The sequence below is a fragment of the Pezoporus occidentalis genome, unplaced genomic scaffold (assembly GCF_034315485.1).
Source record: "Pezoporus occidentalis ecotype Australia unplaced genomic scaffold, CSIRO_AGI_Poc_V1 ctg14, whole genome shotgun sequence".
In the NCBI taxonomy this organism is placed as follows: Eukaryota; Metazoa; Chordata; class Aves; order Psittaciformes; family Psittacidae; genus Pezoporus; species Pezoporus occidentalis.
Genome location: NW_026913209.1, coordinates 3872985 through 3891474, shown reverse-complemented (window position 1 = coordinate 3891474; position 18490 = coordinate 3872985). Strand labels below are relative to the sequence as shown.

Here is an 18490-nt window from a genome sequence, read left to right as displayed (position 1 = left end):
TTCTGGGTAGCAAGTGTTTTTCTCTGTAGTTGTAGAGCTTATTTCCCGAATATAAAGCCTCAACATCCTATCCTTTACAATAGGGAACATAATGGCATTTCTAAGATTCTGTCATCTCTCAATGGTCACTGTGAAATAGTCTAAGTGGTGATGTTACTACCTCGGTATTTTCACCAAACAGGAAAGACATCCATTAATCTTGAAATCTACAATACTCTATCTCTCTGAATCCCACATGCTCTTTTTGTAGCACATTACAGACCTTTTCCTGGTGCTTCAGGGATCTAACTCAGACAAAAGAGACTGCAAAGAAGTGGGTTTTTATTGCTGGGCATACCTGCTAATCACCCTCAAATTACATGAAACTACTGCTTCTACACCAGCTCAAGCAGTATGACACAGTCCTCACTGCATGTACTGCACTTCCTATCTGGGTCACATGGCCCAGAGGGACTCTTAATAAGTTGTCCTTGGGCATAAAGATTTATCCTTGTTTCTGGTCCTGTCAATTAAACTGGTCAAAGGACAATGGAACTGCAGGAACCTCAGCAGCCAAATACATTAGTTTACAGTTACAGCTTCTGGTATGTTCCTGTAACCTCCCTTTGACATACAGTTGCCTGAGAAACCAGCATAACATCATTGTGAAATTGTGGCAGTCATCTGATGCCAGGTACCCATACTTACTACGATTACTCATCTTGGAAATTCAGGACAACAGTGGGCTATTTATACTCAAAAAAATAGGAGCATTTTGGTCATCTGCTGGTTCAGTGGAGCCCACTGTTGCCAAGGCTGACATCTCACCAGACTTTCAATGGCCATGTCCCACCCTTGTGCCACTGCCCATTTAGTCACCCCATGAATCAGACTGGGGAGCCAATGAGCTCAAAACTGACTACCTGTAGAAGTGGTCAGGTTTTGGTTGGCTCTCCCACTGGTGCCAGAGGAAGGAGAAGGCAGGTATACCAGCCCAGGACAGCAGCAATCGTGCCTATCAGATCATCCTTGTTCTTAATATCTGATGATAAGATCTCTCATTTCTCCACTGTTGGCTGCTGCTGTTTTGCAGGGGTTTGTAAGATTACTTTTCTGATGCCACAAAATCAATTATCTTAGTGCAACCTTGCCCATTTACTGCATTCTGGCTTGAAGAGAATCTGCGGGAGAAAAAGTGTCCACAAATAACAGCATTTTCTGAACTTACAGAGCAGAAGACAGTACAGTGAGCCTGGGGCAAGCACAGCAGCTTTTCTGGCACACTGAAGTAAGCAAGGTCTCCCCTCCTCCACAGCACTCCCCAGCTCCCCATGGAGGGCAGCCTTCCAGTATCAGCCTTGCGATGGGGGAAAGCTTCACCTGCCCTTTGGTTTTGCATTTCTCCTACCCTTTGGTCCGCTCTCCTTTGGTCCAGTCTCTCCCCGCCCAGGCACAGCTGCTGATCTGACAGACAGGGACCACCACAAACACCTCCCTGAACAGCCCCGGATGGAAGAGTACCTCCCAGGCAACCTCCCTATAACTCTCACACTTTAGTGTCGCTGCTAGGTTAAAACACTCTGGCATGAACGAACGCAGCAGTACTGAGAACATCACCTCAGACACTGACAGCAGGTATTTGGGTCCTTTCAAGAGTGTTGAGGCGAGTGGTGTACATGTGTGTGCAATTCCCTCCTCGCAGCTCCCTACTGAGATACTCTGAGGTACCTGAAGAACACTTAGTGTATGTTCTCACACATGCATGAAATGGCTCTCGGAGCACCTCTCTGCTCACTTTACAGATTCTGAACCACATCCTGCCCAATTCCTTCCCATTACACAGACTGATTTGGTGAAGCCATGCTGCCCTGACAACCCCCAGCATTTGTGAGCCCCAACAACCATGGCTGCTCCTGCATTTCAGTTTAATCTGTGCCTGTGCTGTCTCTCCTGTCAGCTTGCAACTGCCACTACTATGAGTTAGACAAGGGATTTTGCTGGTTATTTCCCCTAGGCTTGGGGTTATCTCTTCTCCCTGAACTGAGGGTGTCCTTCTCCAGCTCATCACTTGAAGCCTGACCACTTCCCTGCTTCAGTGCAGTGCTGCAACATCATCTCACCTTCAAGAAGACTTCATTCTCAACCCAAGGTTTTATCAAACCAAGTTCTACTCACCCCGTACAGCATCTAAAACAATAACAGTGAGCAGATAAACCTGTCAGGTCAGCAGGAGAGGTGGCACAGGATGGAGCTGCCCCCCCATGCAAGCTGCCCCCCCGGCGGGTCTGCAAGTAGGTAAGCACCCGTGCCTGATAGAAAATACTGGGAATGTCCATAGAGCAACTGCCCTGCACAGCACAGCCCTTCCCACAGACACTTCTTGGGGGTTTTGCTTTGCATACTCTTGTCTTTGCTCAGTGTTAGCAGCTGTTTGTGGATCGCCTGCTGCCTTATCCCTCTTCACAGGCCAGCCTCACCTTCTGTTTGTCTTTCCTTGCATCCAGGAGGCGATAAGCAGATGCCTCTGTTTCTACAATAGCCCTTGGACTATCTGTTACTGCCCTTCTAACTGCTGTTAAAAGCAAGACGAAAAAACAGGAATGCTGAATAGGAGTTAACTTGTTAAAATATTTTGATACTGAGTGACAGAATGAAGGTTCTAAACCAGGATTTGCTTCTGACCATTTTTCTTGGGTTTTTAATCAAAGAAGAGAAAAATAAAAGCCTAAATACTAATTGTAAACAGGAGGATTAAGAAAAATGCAATTTGCTCATTTCATTGGGCAGCAGCAGAAATGGCTACTGTTGTGTTTCAAGGACCAGATGATGCTGAATCTCATTGACTTATTTTGTTTTGTTTATTTTATGTTCTAGCTGGACAGAAAGACTAACTAGTCACATTGCTGTCATTTTACAGCTTGGAAATACGAAGGAGACAAGAGGAGAGGGAAGGCCAAAAACCACCAGCTGAGACTGCATTCTGAGCACATTCATTTTGATGCCGTTTTCCTTCTGTGAGAGCAAACCTGCAGCTCCCCAGCAGTGGTGTGGGCAGGGCTGGTTACTGGGGGGTGGCTGCCCAGCATCACCCCACTCTCCTGTCCTGTGCCAAATCCCACGGCAGCAAGCAACAGCACACCCAGCCTGGCCCGAAGGACCTGAACCCGTGTCCCAGGGAGCCCTTTGGTACAAGATCCAGGCCCAAGCAGAGGTGCAGGGGAAAAGGACTGCACAAAGGCAAGGCCATCACACTGCCTTTCCCTTCCTCTGGCTGGGGAAGGCAGGCAGGGACTGGCCACAGCCTCTGCTTGGATCAATGGCAACAAACCATGTTGCATTTAACCCCTTGTTTAATGGCAAATCATGCTGCTAGACCCTTCTGGGAAACCTGTATTGGCTGCTACAAAAGGTCCTGTTGCCCTTTTCTGCCTTGTGGGAGCTACGGAAACAAAAGCAGCCACAGCTGCTGGTGGTACAACTGGTGACCTTAGCCAAAAGCTTGATTTGACAAGCAAACTGTTTATTAATGCACCTCATAAAACAAGAGAAGGAGTACAAGGCTGGATAGCTTAACAAGACTGAGTAATTTTGCTTTCCAAGTATGTAATCGGCACTCTCTGCAGGAGGGCAGGTACACCCCTGATGCTATCTCGCAGCAAGTCAATATACATTTTGCAGAGGCAGACTCCATGGATGCACATGGGGCTCACAGATCTGGCAGGGTATGAACAGATGCAGCTGCAACGTTCGGCATCTCTGCTCACACTGCACAGACCTAGAGCTGCAAGCATGTTTACAAGCATGCATAGAACAAGTGTCCCTAAACAAAAGAAATTTAAAGGCAAATTTTGTGTTTATGCTGTCTGACCTTGACCAGTGCTGTGGCAGAGGAGGGGAGAGTTGACAGAGCTAGGTAATAGGAATGATTAACCCTTTGGGAGCATGGGGCTTTGACAGCCAGGAGGACACGATTATGAGGTATCCCAATGCTCTTACCACTTCCCAGGAAGAGCCAAGCCACAGAACGGGTCCCAGCCTAACAACACGGAGTCATTACAACATGCTGCACATTAGAACACTATAAAAACACCACTGCTTCATATTCAAATGAGACACTTTTCAACAACATGCAGTACTACTTGTGCACAAAACACAGTGTAAAGCAACTGTTCTCTGTTTTTGTCACCCAACAATCACTGGATCAGACTGGTCTCCACACAGCCACACTGTCACCAGCAACATTATTTATACATAAACCCTCAGCCTTCCTCCATAGCCAGATTTGACAGGTAGGTAATTGCTGCTCCTGTTGAAGCTAAACTGTCTGGCTTTCAGTGATATGCGTCTGCACTGCTATTATATAGCAGACTGCCTCAGTTGAGATTTTCCAGTGCAAAAGATCAGGAAGAAACAAATAAATGATCCTATTATTTTGAAATTTTATCATATTTAGAATTCCACCTAATTTAATTTTGGATTCTCCAGTTACAGGAGGGATCCAAGACAAGCCGCCTTTTTCCTTGGAACAAAAATGAAGCAAATGACACAGATATTCTTTTCCTGCTGACTAAATCACTCTCCCCCAGCTCTCACCCATCTAATGCTGCAGCATTCCCAGTCCCCAAACATATCACCCAAGTAGTGCAGTCATCAGAGTGTCTGCAACTCCCGATCATTGACAGATCACACATTCAAGCAAAACTGCCTTTTTCCCCCCATCTTTCAGTGGCCTGAATTCAGCAGTGCTGAGTGCTCTGCTGCTGGCATCAAGGATGCACCCACAGTTGGGAGGTAGATGCTTCCCCTCTGGCATCTTTCATCCCCTGGTAAACAGGCGAGGATCGCAGTATTTAGCCAGTGACCTACAGCAAAGGGAATGCAAACACGGAGGGTACAGCAAGACTAAAACAAGCCCTATTCTCAACAGAAAAAGGATGTAAGCAGGATGCATTTACTTACATGAAGATTCAGTGCCAAACATGGCTGGCCCCAGATGCTGCTATTTTAAAGAGGAAAGAAGAAAAAAGAGTGGAAGACAGAGGGAGTGTATGAGAGAAGGGATGAGACTGCTACACAGCAGGGGTCATGAAGCCAGACAATGCAGTCCAGGCTATCCAAGCTGCCAGATTCTCCGCTCTCCTCCTCTTTCCTCCCCTGCTCCACACCGCAGCAGCAGCAGCAGCTTTTCCTTGCAACCGCAGCAAAGGTCCTTCTTCAGGAAGCAAAAGGCAGAAGCTTCTGTTTTAAATCCAAGAGATACAGGCAGGCCAGCGTCCTTTCCGTGATACCGGCCGGCATAAATAGGTAGCAGCCACCAGATACTGCAATCCCCAGCCCCTGCTCTCGGTAAGACAATAGCAGAGCTTATGCATACACTGGATGACGTCAGGACACTGCAAAGACTGACTGCTGCTAACCCAGAGGCTTGGAGGGGGCTTGAACGGAGCACAGCAATTCAAATGGGAATTCCTTTGTCACAAAAAGCAGAAGACAAAGAGCCAGACATGTATTTCCCTGCGTGATGTTAAAGTCCCCACCCGGGGCTGTAACACCAGCAGGAAAATATCTGCCTTGGATTCACACTCCTTTCCTCAGCTGCATGAGATGCAAAGTGTTTCCATGCAAACAGAATAAATTTTGAGGACAAATGTCCCAGTAAATGCTACTTTTGCATCTTCAATAAAGAATAACCATGATTTCTATCACTAACTCTTTTCATGATTTTTTTCTTCAAAGAAAAAATAAAATCTGGCCCCTTCTATTCTTCAGACCTATTTTTCACATCAAAGTGCTAACCAACTGTCTCATTTACTTAAATCTATTATCAGAATACAATACACTGCAGCAATGCTCTAACCATAATAGATAAACCATACATCTAAATAAAAATAAAAAAAAAACCAAACCACACTGATCTCAGTGATAAAAAGGCATCCTAGCAACCAAAGGAATAGTTTCCTTATTTCTTCTTTATTCTTCTAAACCATCCAGATCCAGTGTTTCTTAGCCTCTGTGAATGCATTTTTAAGTGCATTAAGCTTATTTTTTCTGACACTCAGTCATTTAAAAATGTTCAAACACAGAAACAAACCCCCAAGCTGGCTCCTTCCAATCGTCGTGCAGACAAAAGGAATTTGCCTGTCTTGTGCTGGCAAGAGCAGCCAAGCAGTAAGTTAGCTGATGGTCAGAAGCTACCAGACACTGGGGGCCATCCATAGGAATAGCTGCCCAGAGGGGGAAAAACCAAGAATGTTTTTGATAAGCATCACCGAACAAGTATATGCAGCTCTCGAGATGGCAAAGACTGAAATGTGCTGCTGGTGGAGGAGGAGAAACGATGCAAGTCCATTATGTGAAGCACTTAAAGAAAAACAACCACCACTCCTATTTCTGAGCTTTTGTGGGTTAACTGTTCCCAAATGCTCCTGCTGCTCTGTGTGCTAAGGACCTTTGTGCTGTTTGTGGAATATATGAAGCCACCACGAGCAGCAGGCTGGAAAAATGAGCAACCTGCCACCTGAGGATCTCACTGTGCTTAAATCATCAGGGAACTGAGCAGGCTGGCTAGGGCCACCACTGCCCTAATAGCAGACTGGGAAGCAATGTACAGGTCAGAACTACAGTGGTCCATTGCCACACTAATCCCCCGATCCTGGGGATGGGAAACATAGTCCCAAGTTCCTACAATATGCCTGTCCAGAAATGGCATGTATGGACCCTCAACAACCCTGGCCCACAAGTGCTGGGAGGAAGGATAGCCATCAAGAAACTGTAGAAACGGATCTTGTCCTTCCTGTCCTGGTGGGGGGCACCTGCTAGGCACATCAAGCTGTTCTCCTGGTAACCTCTGTTAGTGCAAAATGCTCTTCAATTATTTCCCTGCCTTCCAAGCCACACACTGAACAGTCTCTTTGTGTTCTGCACACACCCTAAGAATACTTAGGACCAGCAGGCTTTTGGGAGCATTTACCTGTATTTCATCTCTGGAACAAAGCCACAGGAGAGGCCATACCCTGGGATGAAACACCTCACCTCACACCTCACGGTCTAATAGGCAACTTTTATTCTCTCCATCAGCAGACAGGACACCAGTGCATGGTGACTTAAATCAACCCTTAGGCAGTGACTAACCAGATGTCCTCAGATTTGTTCTTAAGAACCTGAATTAATGGCCTGGCTGTTCAATTGTATAGTGAATATTTGCAGTCACGTGCATGGATGCTCAGCACCAGGAAGGTACATCCAAATTACTTTCGGCCATAATGCTACAATGCGAGTGGCGCAAATCTTCTGACAAGGACCATAGTTTGGTGTTCCCAGAACTAAACTAGTTATTTTGACTATCTGAAGCTGCTAACATCTCCTTTAGTCAAAACAACTTGACAAGAAGCTGTACTGCATGGAGCAACACAAGTGTTCTGGCTTGGCTTCCCACAGCAGCCAAGGCAAGTTCACAAAAGAAACGTGTCTATTATGTACTGGCAAGTCCCCCAGCATCTTTAAACACAAATCTCTGGAACAGAAGCCCAAGTGCACTTATACAATGGCTGAAGAGTAAATTTTGCTCAGATGGGTAGATCTGGACTTCCCACAGCATTATTTCCGAGGAAGATGCGAAACCTCAGGGCTTTCCAATGACATGCTTGAAGGTGTCACAGAGCCCAGGCTCTCTGCCAAGTTCTCAGCACTCTGACGCACATAGGCAGCTGAAAAGCCAAAACAACCATGCAGTATCTGTGGAAAGATTTCATAATAATCTATTTCGTTAGCGTTAGGCTTGCCAGGTCACTGCTTTGCCTTGCAGGGAAGGTGACTCTTGACAAGCCACTGAAGACTTTTTCTGCAATTCTTTCAAGCCTATTGAAAGCACTCTGTGAAATGCCTTAGAGAAAGTGTTAAAATCTGTTTCTGATCCACTGCTCTTGTAAGACCATAACCTTTTAGGTTGCTAGCTGGTTAGCAGAATTCCAAATTTATGTAAATTAGTGCACAGAGAATGTCAAATGACATCTTCTGCAAGTGTTAGCATTGCTGTGATTTGCTTATGATGTGCATAAGACATAGTTCAAGTGTGAGATTAATTTACAATGTAACTTCCATACATTTCTCCGCAAGCCAGCATAAAATATTTAAAGCAGCAAATAATACATATTCATTCAAAGCTCTCTCCTATACATTCACATTTTCCAGAGAAAGGCATGTGCTCCTCAACGATCACCATTCTTAGAGCAGATATTCTTTATTCCTCAGTTTATCACTGCAGAAAAATAATATACATATCTTACATTGTTTTATAAGGATATATGTGTCTAAACCCTGAAGCATAGTTTGGGTTTTAATAAAAAAGTCGGATAATGGAATGTTAAATTTTATACAGATGTAAATTTCTCCTTTAGAGTAATTTGTCTCAAGAAAAAGAGTGCAAGCATGAAATTTGAGCTACCAACACAGGTAGATTTGTACGTATGCCTTATGCTGATTCACTAGACCAGAAGTCTTTATTCTCTCTTGTCACTAGAGAAACATTTCATTTTGAGCTTAACCTCCTTTTCCACAGGGGAAACTCTAGAAAGGGGAAATGAATCCATTCCTCCTGTGAGGTTCTCCTGGCCTACTACCCTGAGCAGCAAACCACAAAAGGGGACATCTCACCTGTCTCCTCCCAGGCAAGGGAACAGATCCCACACCTTCAAGTCTCTAGAGGGAAGGCAGGGGATACTCTCAATTATCCTCAAAGATGGGAAAGGATTTTTATTATGTTACTTAAACTTGACTTGACTTTCCGAGTTCCCTGTTCTGTAAGTTTTTAATGTCTGAAAATGGGAAGTTTTTTAAGTCATTGAAAAATGTAATGCATTTAAGGTGCTGCTGGAAATCTCTGACCAACTGTGCACTTAGTCCACACCGTTCAGCAACCCCCAGAAGGAATTTATTTTGCCTCTGGGAATGTTAGCTCTTTTCCAAAAACCCAGCGAGAGCCCCAGTCACTCATGCAGTGACGATCTCCAGCTTCTATAGGTTTTGTCAGCTCTGGCAACACCAGTAATTGACCAACACCAACAAAACACTGCCCCTAGAGAAAAATGAAGCCAAACAGCAACACGCATCACTGAGCTACAGCTCCTTGGCTTTACACTTTCCCTGGTCTTGTTTTGCTCAACTGTGCTGACTTTAACAAACATCTCTGGTGAAAAAGGTTGGCATCCTGATTACACCAGGGAGAACCTACAATGCTGGTACAACTTCAGCTTCAAATATGGGACCCTATACTTAAGGTATGGACAAACCCCCCAAATGACCAAACTGAACAGCCTGTGCTGATGTTATGATGCTGAGTCCCCGACAAAGAATGATTACCCATCTGCAGGGTAATTTATTGATACCTCCCTCACCAAATGAAGCCAGTGTCTCAGAAACGGCACCTTTGGAGCCATGGCCATGGGAAGAGGGAATACGGCTGGCCAGAAGAGAGGACAGTCCTGACGAGTGCTTCCTGGCAGGAAAGTGGGCAGTGGGGTAGGGGTCCTGTGGGGACCACTGGCTTGGATTACACAGCATTCAGAACCAAGGAGAGCCAATTAAGGCATGTCCCACTGGAAGGAAATGTCTGAAATGCTTAATTTGTGCAAACACCAGCATGTTCCCACCAGGATCCAGGCTGGGCAGCGAGGAGAAGAGCAGCCCAGGGAGGCAAGGGGACTGGCTAGCCAGACAGTGGGAAATATCCCTGCACATCTGAACTGTCTGGAAGTCCCCAGTGTTCTCCTCATAGCCTGCTCTTATCAGCTTTTGTTTAAGGTTTTCCACCCACATTCCCCCTCTGCAACTGTCTGTTCCTTTGTTGCATTGGCACAGAAAGGAAGGAGACTGCTGGTAGGAAAAAAGTCAAGGTCTTTGTCCTGTTCAACATAGAAAAAAGATTTTATACCAGACTGAGCTATGTACTGCAGGAATGGTTTTTCCTTTTTATTATTAGTTGCTTTTGTGCTGATTTTTAAAATATTTCTGTGCAATCCATATTGCATTTATGCAACCCCATTTCATGTAAAAATCCTTTTTCTACAGCATTTTTTGACAACTAATGCCCAACAACTGATTTTTTTGATTAAACGTATGTATGCATACACACACACAAGTTACAAGACAGACTGAAGAATAAGTATTTAATTTCGCCACACAAAATGTTTTTATGTCTGTGTTGGTCCTTATCCCAGAGATAAAGTTGAAAAGACAGACTGCTTTTTAAAAAGACATACGATGAACCATAACAGCCAATTACTGTATTACTGCAATGCCTTTTGACTTCAATTTTAACAAAGATCTGAGCTTCAGCACTGCTCTGTAGATGATTACTGCAGCCATTCACTAACGGCAGCAAGAGGCAGCTCCGAGGATATGCTCAGAAATTAATAGAGAAAGTTCTGTGTGTTCTGCCTCTCCCAGCCCACCCACCCATCTGGGGCACATCTAAAGGACATGAAGATCCAGCAGTTATGAAATGGTAGAGCATTACACACAGAAAGCTGTAGGAAAAGAATATTGTGCACAAGAAAGAAAATAAGAAAGGATTAGCCCAGCTTAAGCGCTTAATTCTGGGACACGGCTGAGACTGTGGATTCTAGGAGGGAACCTGGCTCTTTTCAGAGGGCTGGGTACTTGCTCCCCTTTAGAATCATGATCTTCAAGAAACCCCAAATCTTGGGCTCCTGCCTTCTCACAGGAACCAGAAACTTCTGTAGGTGACAGAACCTTGAGATATAAGCAATACACTATCTGTTTCTTCCCTGGCAGTAGCCCCTGCACTCTATTTGAATACCCAGGGTCCAGAAACAGGGAACAACAGAACAGAAAGGTATTCCCATTCTGTACAACAGAGGATACAGAATAAATCTTCCATTTTCAACAATCACTTCCCTTCCAATATTCAGTGTGAGACTGGAAAATAAAGCAGCATTATTTTATAAGTGGCAGAGTATAGCTCCCTTTCTGTACAGGACTGTCAAAAGATTAGGATCATGATTCACCTCCGATTTATTTCCATTCTGTTGGTTTGGTTTTCAGTTTGGTTGGTTTTGTTTTTTACATGAAAGCATTTATCCACAAATACGTAAGGCAGTTACCAACATACTGAGGCAATCTACTCACTGTGTGCAAATAATGTATCAAATCCAAATCAAATGTGTTATTTTTTTAACATCAAGCTCCAGCGCTCAACAGAGCATGTGTAATGGCTTTGTGAAATTCTGAGGGCAGTTTTTGTCCCAAATGCAGGCTACTATGTGATGAAATGGTGCTTCTACTGTATCTGAAAAGTATCCCAGCAGAACACACAACCTTTCAGTATGATCCAAGGAGAACTGAAGTAACCAAATCAGCCCTGTGGTTAAATTAAGTACACTAAAGTAACCAGCTATTTAAATACCTCTTTAAAACAATTAAATACAGAAGAAGGGAAAAAGTGGATTTTCTACATTAAGGAAATACCTGAAATATTCTGATTTGTTTTTTTTTTTGTATTCTGAGGGTCATTTCCAAGGATCTATGCCACAGGACTGCACACAACGTACACATGAAAGCCTCAAGTGTCAAAGTGAACAGAGGTGGAAAACAAATTAAAGAACAGATTACAAACAGAAATGTCATAATTTCTTATGCAACTTTGAGGGACCACAAATTAGGATTAAGGCTGGCTCAGAATAAACCCCATGCAAACTGTAATCAGAGGGAACATGTGTGCCTCAGAAAAAACACAAATACCAATATGCATAAGTCGGAGAGACTTAGAATAGTAGTAAATATTGTCAACACTGCATTATGATCTGCATTAATAACATCTGATCTAATGCCAAGACTTCATGATTCAGAGCAAGTTTGATTGTTGAGAGAGGAAGATCAAATTTAAATTACTTCTCAATCCAAGTAAACACAATAAGAAAATTAAATTTGACATTATAAATAGCAATTATTTCATCTTACATATGGGAAAAATTAGGAAGGACTTCAGACCCTATGAGGGAATACCCACAAAATAAGGTACAAAGGTGTCCAAACTGTTCACAGGAGCATGCTCTCTCTGTCCCTGCTTAGAAACTCTGAAACCTGTCAGCCATTTCAATCCAACTTAGTGAAGGGATAGGAGAAACATATTTATCCCATGCTCTATGTTGACAGCAAGGAGTTAGGTAGGGAAGAGATAACTTATGAAGGTTGCTGCTGGATGAGTGAGTGCTGTGTTAAGCACACTCCCTAGAAGACATAAAATAATCCATAACATAACCATGGGAAATCAATCTGAGTTTTATTTTCCTATGTGGACACTCGTGTGCATAACAGTGGATGAGCTGACACTGCAGCCATAAATATACCACCACTGTGGAGTCAGTGGTGAAACCAAGCCTGCAGGAAACGGTTTCACTAGTTCCACTGGACAAACCTGTAGTCATTTAAGGATTTTGATTTGCCCAAGATGCAGCATGTTGGTGGTATCCCAACCCCTCTTTCCAGGGCTACCCACTCAGCTTCCATGCGGTGCCAGCCTCACAGACTAGAGATGTAAAATTCCTCTCTTGGAATAAAAAAGATTAACCCCCAAAATCAGTAACTGTTTGGATAACTTGATTACAATAGCTTTTCTTGAGAAAGAACAACTTCTAAGAGTCAATGAAACAATCCAAGCAAGATATCCTCATGAACCTGCAGCTTGACTGGTGTTACGCCGCTGCAGTCCGTTGATGGGGCTCAGGGTGCAGGTTCCAGGCAGCAAGCCTGGGTACAGCAGTGTCATTTGTTGAACACCCAACACCAGAAAAGTAAAATCCATCCTGGAAATGCAACATTCTCCAAACTAAAAAGAAGACTTATGTGGATTAGGGCCTGGGGAACAAATGTACGGTGACGAGGAAGCCACCACTAAAGCACTTAAGTACCACTGGCTTTTAGGAGAAGTAGGCTCTTAAACTTGACAGACACCTTGAAAATGCTCCCCTAAACAAAGCACTAGAGAAAATGTTTTACCATTTAGTCATGGTAATAGAAGGCTTATGCACACAGAGGAAAATAAGACTGGAAAAGCTGATGGCATCTGCCCTGCTCATTGCAGAGTCAACTGCCCCGATGTCCTTCTCACCAGGCACCAGTCACAAAGGAAAAATGCAGAATCCCAAGTTCCTGCGCCATGTGGGAACTCATCTAAGGATGCACAGCATCCTTTATTAGGAGCTCAAGGCACTTACTAGTTCACAGGGTCCCTCTCACAGGAAACCACCATGCTGCCAAAACACAAAGAAGCCTCAGTAACTACAGCTTACGCCTTCTGCCCAGTAGTGGTCAATGTACGAACACCGTGGTAGAACCGTGACTCCAGGTGGGCATGACAGTTAAGTGTCATTCGCCATTTAGTGGCAATCAAATAATCAGACATTAACACTATTAAAGTTTCTCAGAGCTTGATACTAGTTGTGGATCTCCATCTGAGCAGACCACACTGCCCTGGACCAGGGTGCTGCTATCCTGCTTTCTGGCCTCTTGCCTGGAGAGATGTGCAGTACCTGCAGAGCTGCTGCATTCTAGCAGCATGAGGAGAGGATGAGACATGGAGGTTGCAGCTCCCAGTCTCCACAATGCTCATCCCAGGAAAGTCTTGAGCAGCTCAGATGTAGACATCTACATATGTGTATAAGAAGCGACTCCTGTGTGTCTGGGAGTTTTAGGGGAAGCACAGGAAAATGGAAGGAGATGTTGAGATCAGGAGCCCCATACTTCAAGGGAGGAAAAGCACTCCAAACCTATCTTGAACTGTGACCTTTGTTATGGGTACAAGATGGCCCAGAACATGTCCCAGACTTCAGAATGATCAAGTCACCTGGATCAGCACGTGTTCAGCTGCGAGAGACACTCTTTCGCTCCCTGCAGCTGTGTAAAACTCCACCATACCAGTGTTTTCTCCATGTTTGGAAGCACTGCGCTACTTCTCTGCCTTCAATGTCATGAAGGATTCAAGGGCTTGTGCCCAGTACTAGATGGCACACAGATGGTTTATCATCAGCTTCATCAGCCCAGGCAGGAAGATCATGCTAAGCATAGTGTTTGCAGATACACTTCATCAAAGAGTAAATCTCCCCTGCCATCAGAGACATTCCTCCTCCTAACAAATTTAACACGGAAACACACTCTTTTCTCCAAATGGAAGGGTTTCTGGCCCTTTCAGTATAACTGATTTGTTTACTTAGTACCACCTAATCAGTTGTCAAACTAGACTGAAGAGCTTCAGCTAGCAGTAGAGCCCACGCATACAATTCTGCTCAGCCTGCATGGTATATGGTAAGCAGATCACCTCCTGGCTTCATGAAACCCATCAGCCCTCAGATGGCTACAGGCTCTGCCAAGCACTGTTTGTTGTTAGTGTCATTTGCCCACTTCAGCCTCTGGCCCTGTTTCCACTACAAGCAACTAGTGTTTGACACCACTTCTCCTTTGCAGAAGATGGTTTGGTGGTTGGTCAAAACAACTTCAAGCCCAAGCAGCGACTCGCCTCTTGAGTTTTGTTGATTAAGGCTCCGCATCACCACAGCTGTGCTGTGGGATCCCTGCAGGGATGCCAGAGCAGTAGCTCGTGGGCCCTTTAAATATCAATCAAACAGCATGAAGGATACATCATGTGCAAACAGTTTCATCTTTTTCAGTGAAAAATCTCAAGAAATTGTATTCTGAAATAAATGACACAGACTGTTGTGTCTTTCTTCACAGCAAACATCACTGGAAACAATGCACTGGATGAACACAGTCCTTTATGGCACCTTCCCTCATCTTGACCCTTACATCTCTTTATATACTGTTAAAAACAGACTTTCAGGCTTCAGTACTTTTCTTCTTGATAATTGTGTGTTTGACTGAAATTGGTACAACACATTATGGGTAGGGTATACTTCTGCAGACCTAACAGTACAGAAGTAACTCTTTCAACTGCAGGGAAAAAAAACATGCTGTAACGACATGACTGAACATTTCCATGTCATCAAGCCCAACAAAACAGATTGTGTCAGGCAGTTCTGAAGCTTCTGCAGATAAAGTAAGAACATGAGAGCCTTTGATTTCCCAAATCAAGGACTTTTCCATGATACTTTCCATAATACTTCGGGGTATTGCACTATAAGTGGGCTAGAAGGTAGTTCAGAAACATATCATGGTTTGGATTTTCTTAAAAGTTACAATGCTTTTTATTGTTTCTTGAAAATAATCAGACAACCGATATACTTACTTGCACTTGTGAAAAAATTGAAAAACAGTTTCTGAATGTCCTTGATTTGAAATATCACTGACCTCAAGAGAAAAACATGATCTTAATCAGGTCTTTGGGTTTTTTCTTTCAGTTGACAGATGACTTACTATACTGTTGGCAGTGATCAGAACTTTTCATCCTCTTAAAATGCATCACTTTAGCTCAGGCTGAATATTGAAAACCCAGCTGTTTGCTTTTCTTTCACTATCAGGTAAATGTACACTTCTAGCAATACTGTGGCATGATTAAACCCACCTTTGGTACTTGCTTTCCTGAGCGGTATGTGGAGAAGCATGTGAGGAAGCAGGGAATGGACCTGGCTGAGCAGAACATAGGGAAGAGCACACAGTGAAACCAACTGCCCTCCAAAAAGCTGTTCAGCGGAGCACAGTCACCACTGACTCACAGCCATCTCTGCCTTCTTTACTGCTCCGTGGGATCAGAAAGTTCCTGTTACCTGGAATGCTATTACTGCAGCAAATGCTGTGGTCACGGCCAAGCTCACAAAAAATACAGCCTTTGGTCACCTTTGTACCCCTAGATACCACACCAGCAGATCTAACACACTGTTCTCCAAACAGACAGAACTCTGCCTTTGGATAAAATAGACTTCAGACATCAACAGACTGCACATACAAGCTATTCTTTTCAAAACAGTACAGTTCTTTTGGGAAATACAAAACATCCTGTCCCATTTCAGTGATGGCTGAAGTCATTTCTGAATAGCGTTTGAAAAGAAATGTAAGTTTCTCTAGATTTAAAGGTGCTGCTTAAATGCGAAAAGAGTATACTGCATCCCAAATGACAAGAGTTGGTCTCAAGGCACAAGGTAGTTCAGGGAAATAAGGCACATTCCCACAAATGTGGATCTAGTGCAGACTCCAAATTCCCACTGAAGTAGGAGAGATCACCAGGCATCTTTCACCCATTTTAACTCCTTTTGGCCTTTTATCTATCTATTTATTTACTTACTGCCTAGAGTTGCAATAAATAGTCCAAGCTGTCCCCAGGACCTTAGGAAGGCTTTGGCCCTTTCAAAGTCTCACCTAATTGTCCCTACACTCAAAAGAGAAACCATTTCTGTCTACTTTCTTCTCAGAACTCTGAAAACCTCTTTCTACAACCTGCACAACTGATTAGAAAATGTTGTCAGCAGAGTGCAGTGAGCATTCCAGTGCCTCCCCTACTCTCAGACCCCAACCCTCAGTAATAGATTCCTAACAGCTCCAGTTGGGACCTGTTGGGAATACAGTTTCTATTAAAATTATATTAAAAATATAAGAATTTTATAATATATATATTATATATAATATATATGTATTATAAAATACATTCATATTATATATATTTTTATGTAATATATATTTTTATATAATATAAAATACAATTTCTACTAAAATGCTTTCAGACCCTGCCAGAAGGAGCTGGGTTGTCAGATTTTGTATCTGTGCTCTCTACACAGCACTCAGATGTGTTTCTGCAGTGTATTAGCTCTCAGTGTGCCACGCACTTTTCCCTTTACACAGACATGGCTTACAGAAGTCTCCCCTCTTGTGCGACTGTTCCTCACTCATTTCTAGTCCAGACACAGCCACCTTCTGACATGAGGAGCTAGCAGACAAGCGCCCATCCTGCCATGGTCCAGAGATTCCCATTAACCATCATCATTCACTTTACCCCCTTAAAAACACTATTCCCATCATGAGCCTCTTCTCATGTCTCAGAGCCCACTGCCACTGCTCTGGAGTAGATTTGCATATCCCAGATTTTCCAAATCCCTGATTTTGCTTTGGCAGGGAGCTAAAAAAACTAACCCTGAGTTGTTCTTATCAAAACCCACCTCCACAGGACTCAAGAGACAGCAAAAGCCTTGTCTGAGAAATACAGGCTAATGATAGCACTACGAAGAGACTGTCTGGTGTCATCACAGCAGTGCAACACAGAGCACTTTCCAGCAACCGATGAGGAACCCCAGCTAAATACCTCTGGATTGCTGTGTGGCAGCAATCCATGCGACAGACTGGCGCCATTTCCCAGGTCAGCCGAGGCTTTCATTGCTACAGGGACCTACTTGCATTTGCATCACCATTTTATCTAAAATCTTTATAAGGCTGCAATAGAAAGCTGTGCTTCAAGGACCAGGCTTCAGTGAAAAGCCAGAGACCTGGCAATCAAAACACACTGCAGAGGAGACAGAGTCAGGACAGACTCAGGTGCGAGCACAGCGTGGGAATGGCAGGAGGTGGGAGACGGTTAACGGACTAATATGGCAAGGAACGTAGTCCATCCCTCTCCGTGTGGTCACAGCTGCCTGAGCCACATCCTGTGACCAAAGAGAGCACCAATAACAAACCTCCTCCAACCCAGCCCGGCTGTCAGAGGAATTTTCCCACAGTAAGTATCACATTCATCGCTCTGTGCCAGGAACAATATTGCATTGTAACATCCCCGGGATTCCAGCAGACAGAAGAAAAAACATCCAACCTCAGCCATGAGCAGACTCCGAGAAGTGGCTGACGTGATGAGGGGCAATGCTCTTCTGGCTGCACTGCAGCGTGGAAGGTTTTATACATGTTGACCACATGGCCAAGCACAGTGACATGAACTCAAGTGAAGAAGGGAGACTAGTTCTTAATAAACCTTGAAAGCCTTATGATTAAGCAACCAAGCTTGACCTTACCTTTTAAATTCAAGGGAAAGCTGAAAAAGGTCAGAAACCCCCAAGCTTAGAGAGAAAAACAAGTGTCTGAACCTTATGTGTATGGCCAAAAGGGAAAAAAAAAAAAAAATAAATGAAGAGAAACAGAAAGAATGAAGAAGAATTTGAAGTGCTTTTTCACCTTTGAAATCTCACAGGTCTGTCAGTGGGAAGAGCACATGAAGATGGCCATGCAGACATCCCTGAAAGCTTCACTGTTTTAATAAAAAGAACAAACTAATAATTGCAAATATTGTTTGCAGGGTTCTTTTTTTTCAGTTTCCCTAACATGTGGCAGACCTTATGTCTTCCTAAATATTAGGCTTTTCTTCTTATCTGTAATGGTCACTGTTATTTTTACTCCTACACATTTTTCAATTAATCTTTCCCAGTATTTGTATGAGAACAGGATTTCACAGCCACCCTGTTATTCTTTCGGTCCAGGACCACTGGATGCTTTCTCACAATCCTTACAGCAGGAAAGCTGCAGCCTGCACAGAGAGGAAAGCATAAATTACGCTATGACAGGTTTATAA

The 18490-nt window shown here is 43.8% G+C and overlaps 1 protein-coding gene across 3 annotated transcripts in view; it reads right to left on the bottom strand.

Annotated features, from left to right (window-relative positions):
• Positions 1 to 18490, bottom strand: part of ST7 (suppression of tumorigenicity 7) — a 151715-nt gene that overhangs the window by 108864 nt on the left and 24361 nt on the right. The window contains exon 1 of one of the 3 annotated variants that reach the window (XM_062609616.1): positions 4939 to 5497. The exons of the other annotated variants lie outside the window; for them this stretch is intronic. Within the exon in view, the coding sequence (XP_062465600.1) occupies positions 4939 to 4960 (22 nt within the window). The 5' untranslated portion in view covers positions 4961 to 5497. Of the gene's footprint in view, positions 1 to 4938; positions 5498 to 18490 lie in introns of those variants that run through there. 3 annotated transcript variants of the gene reach the window in all.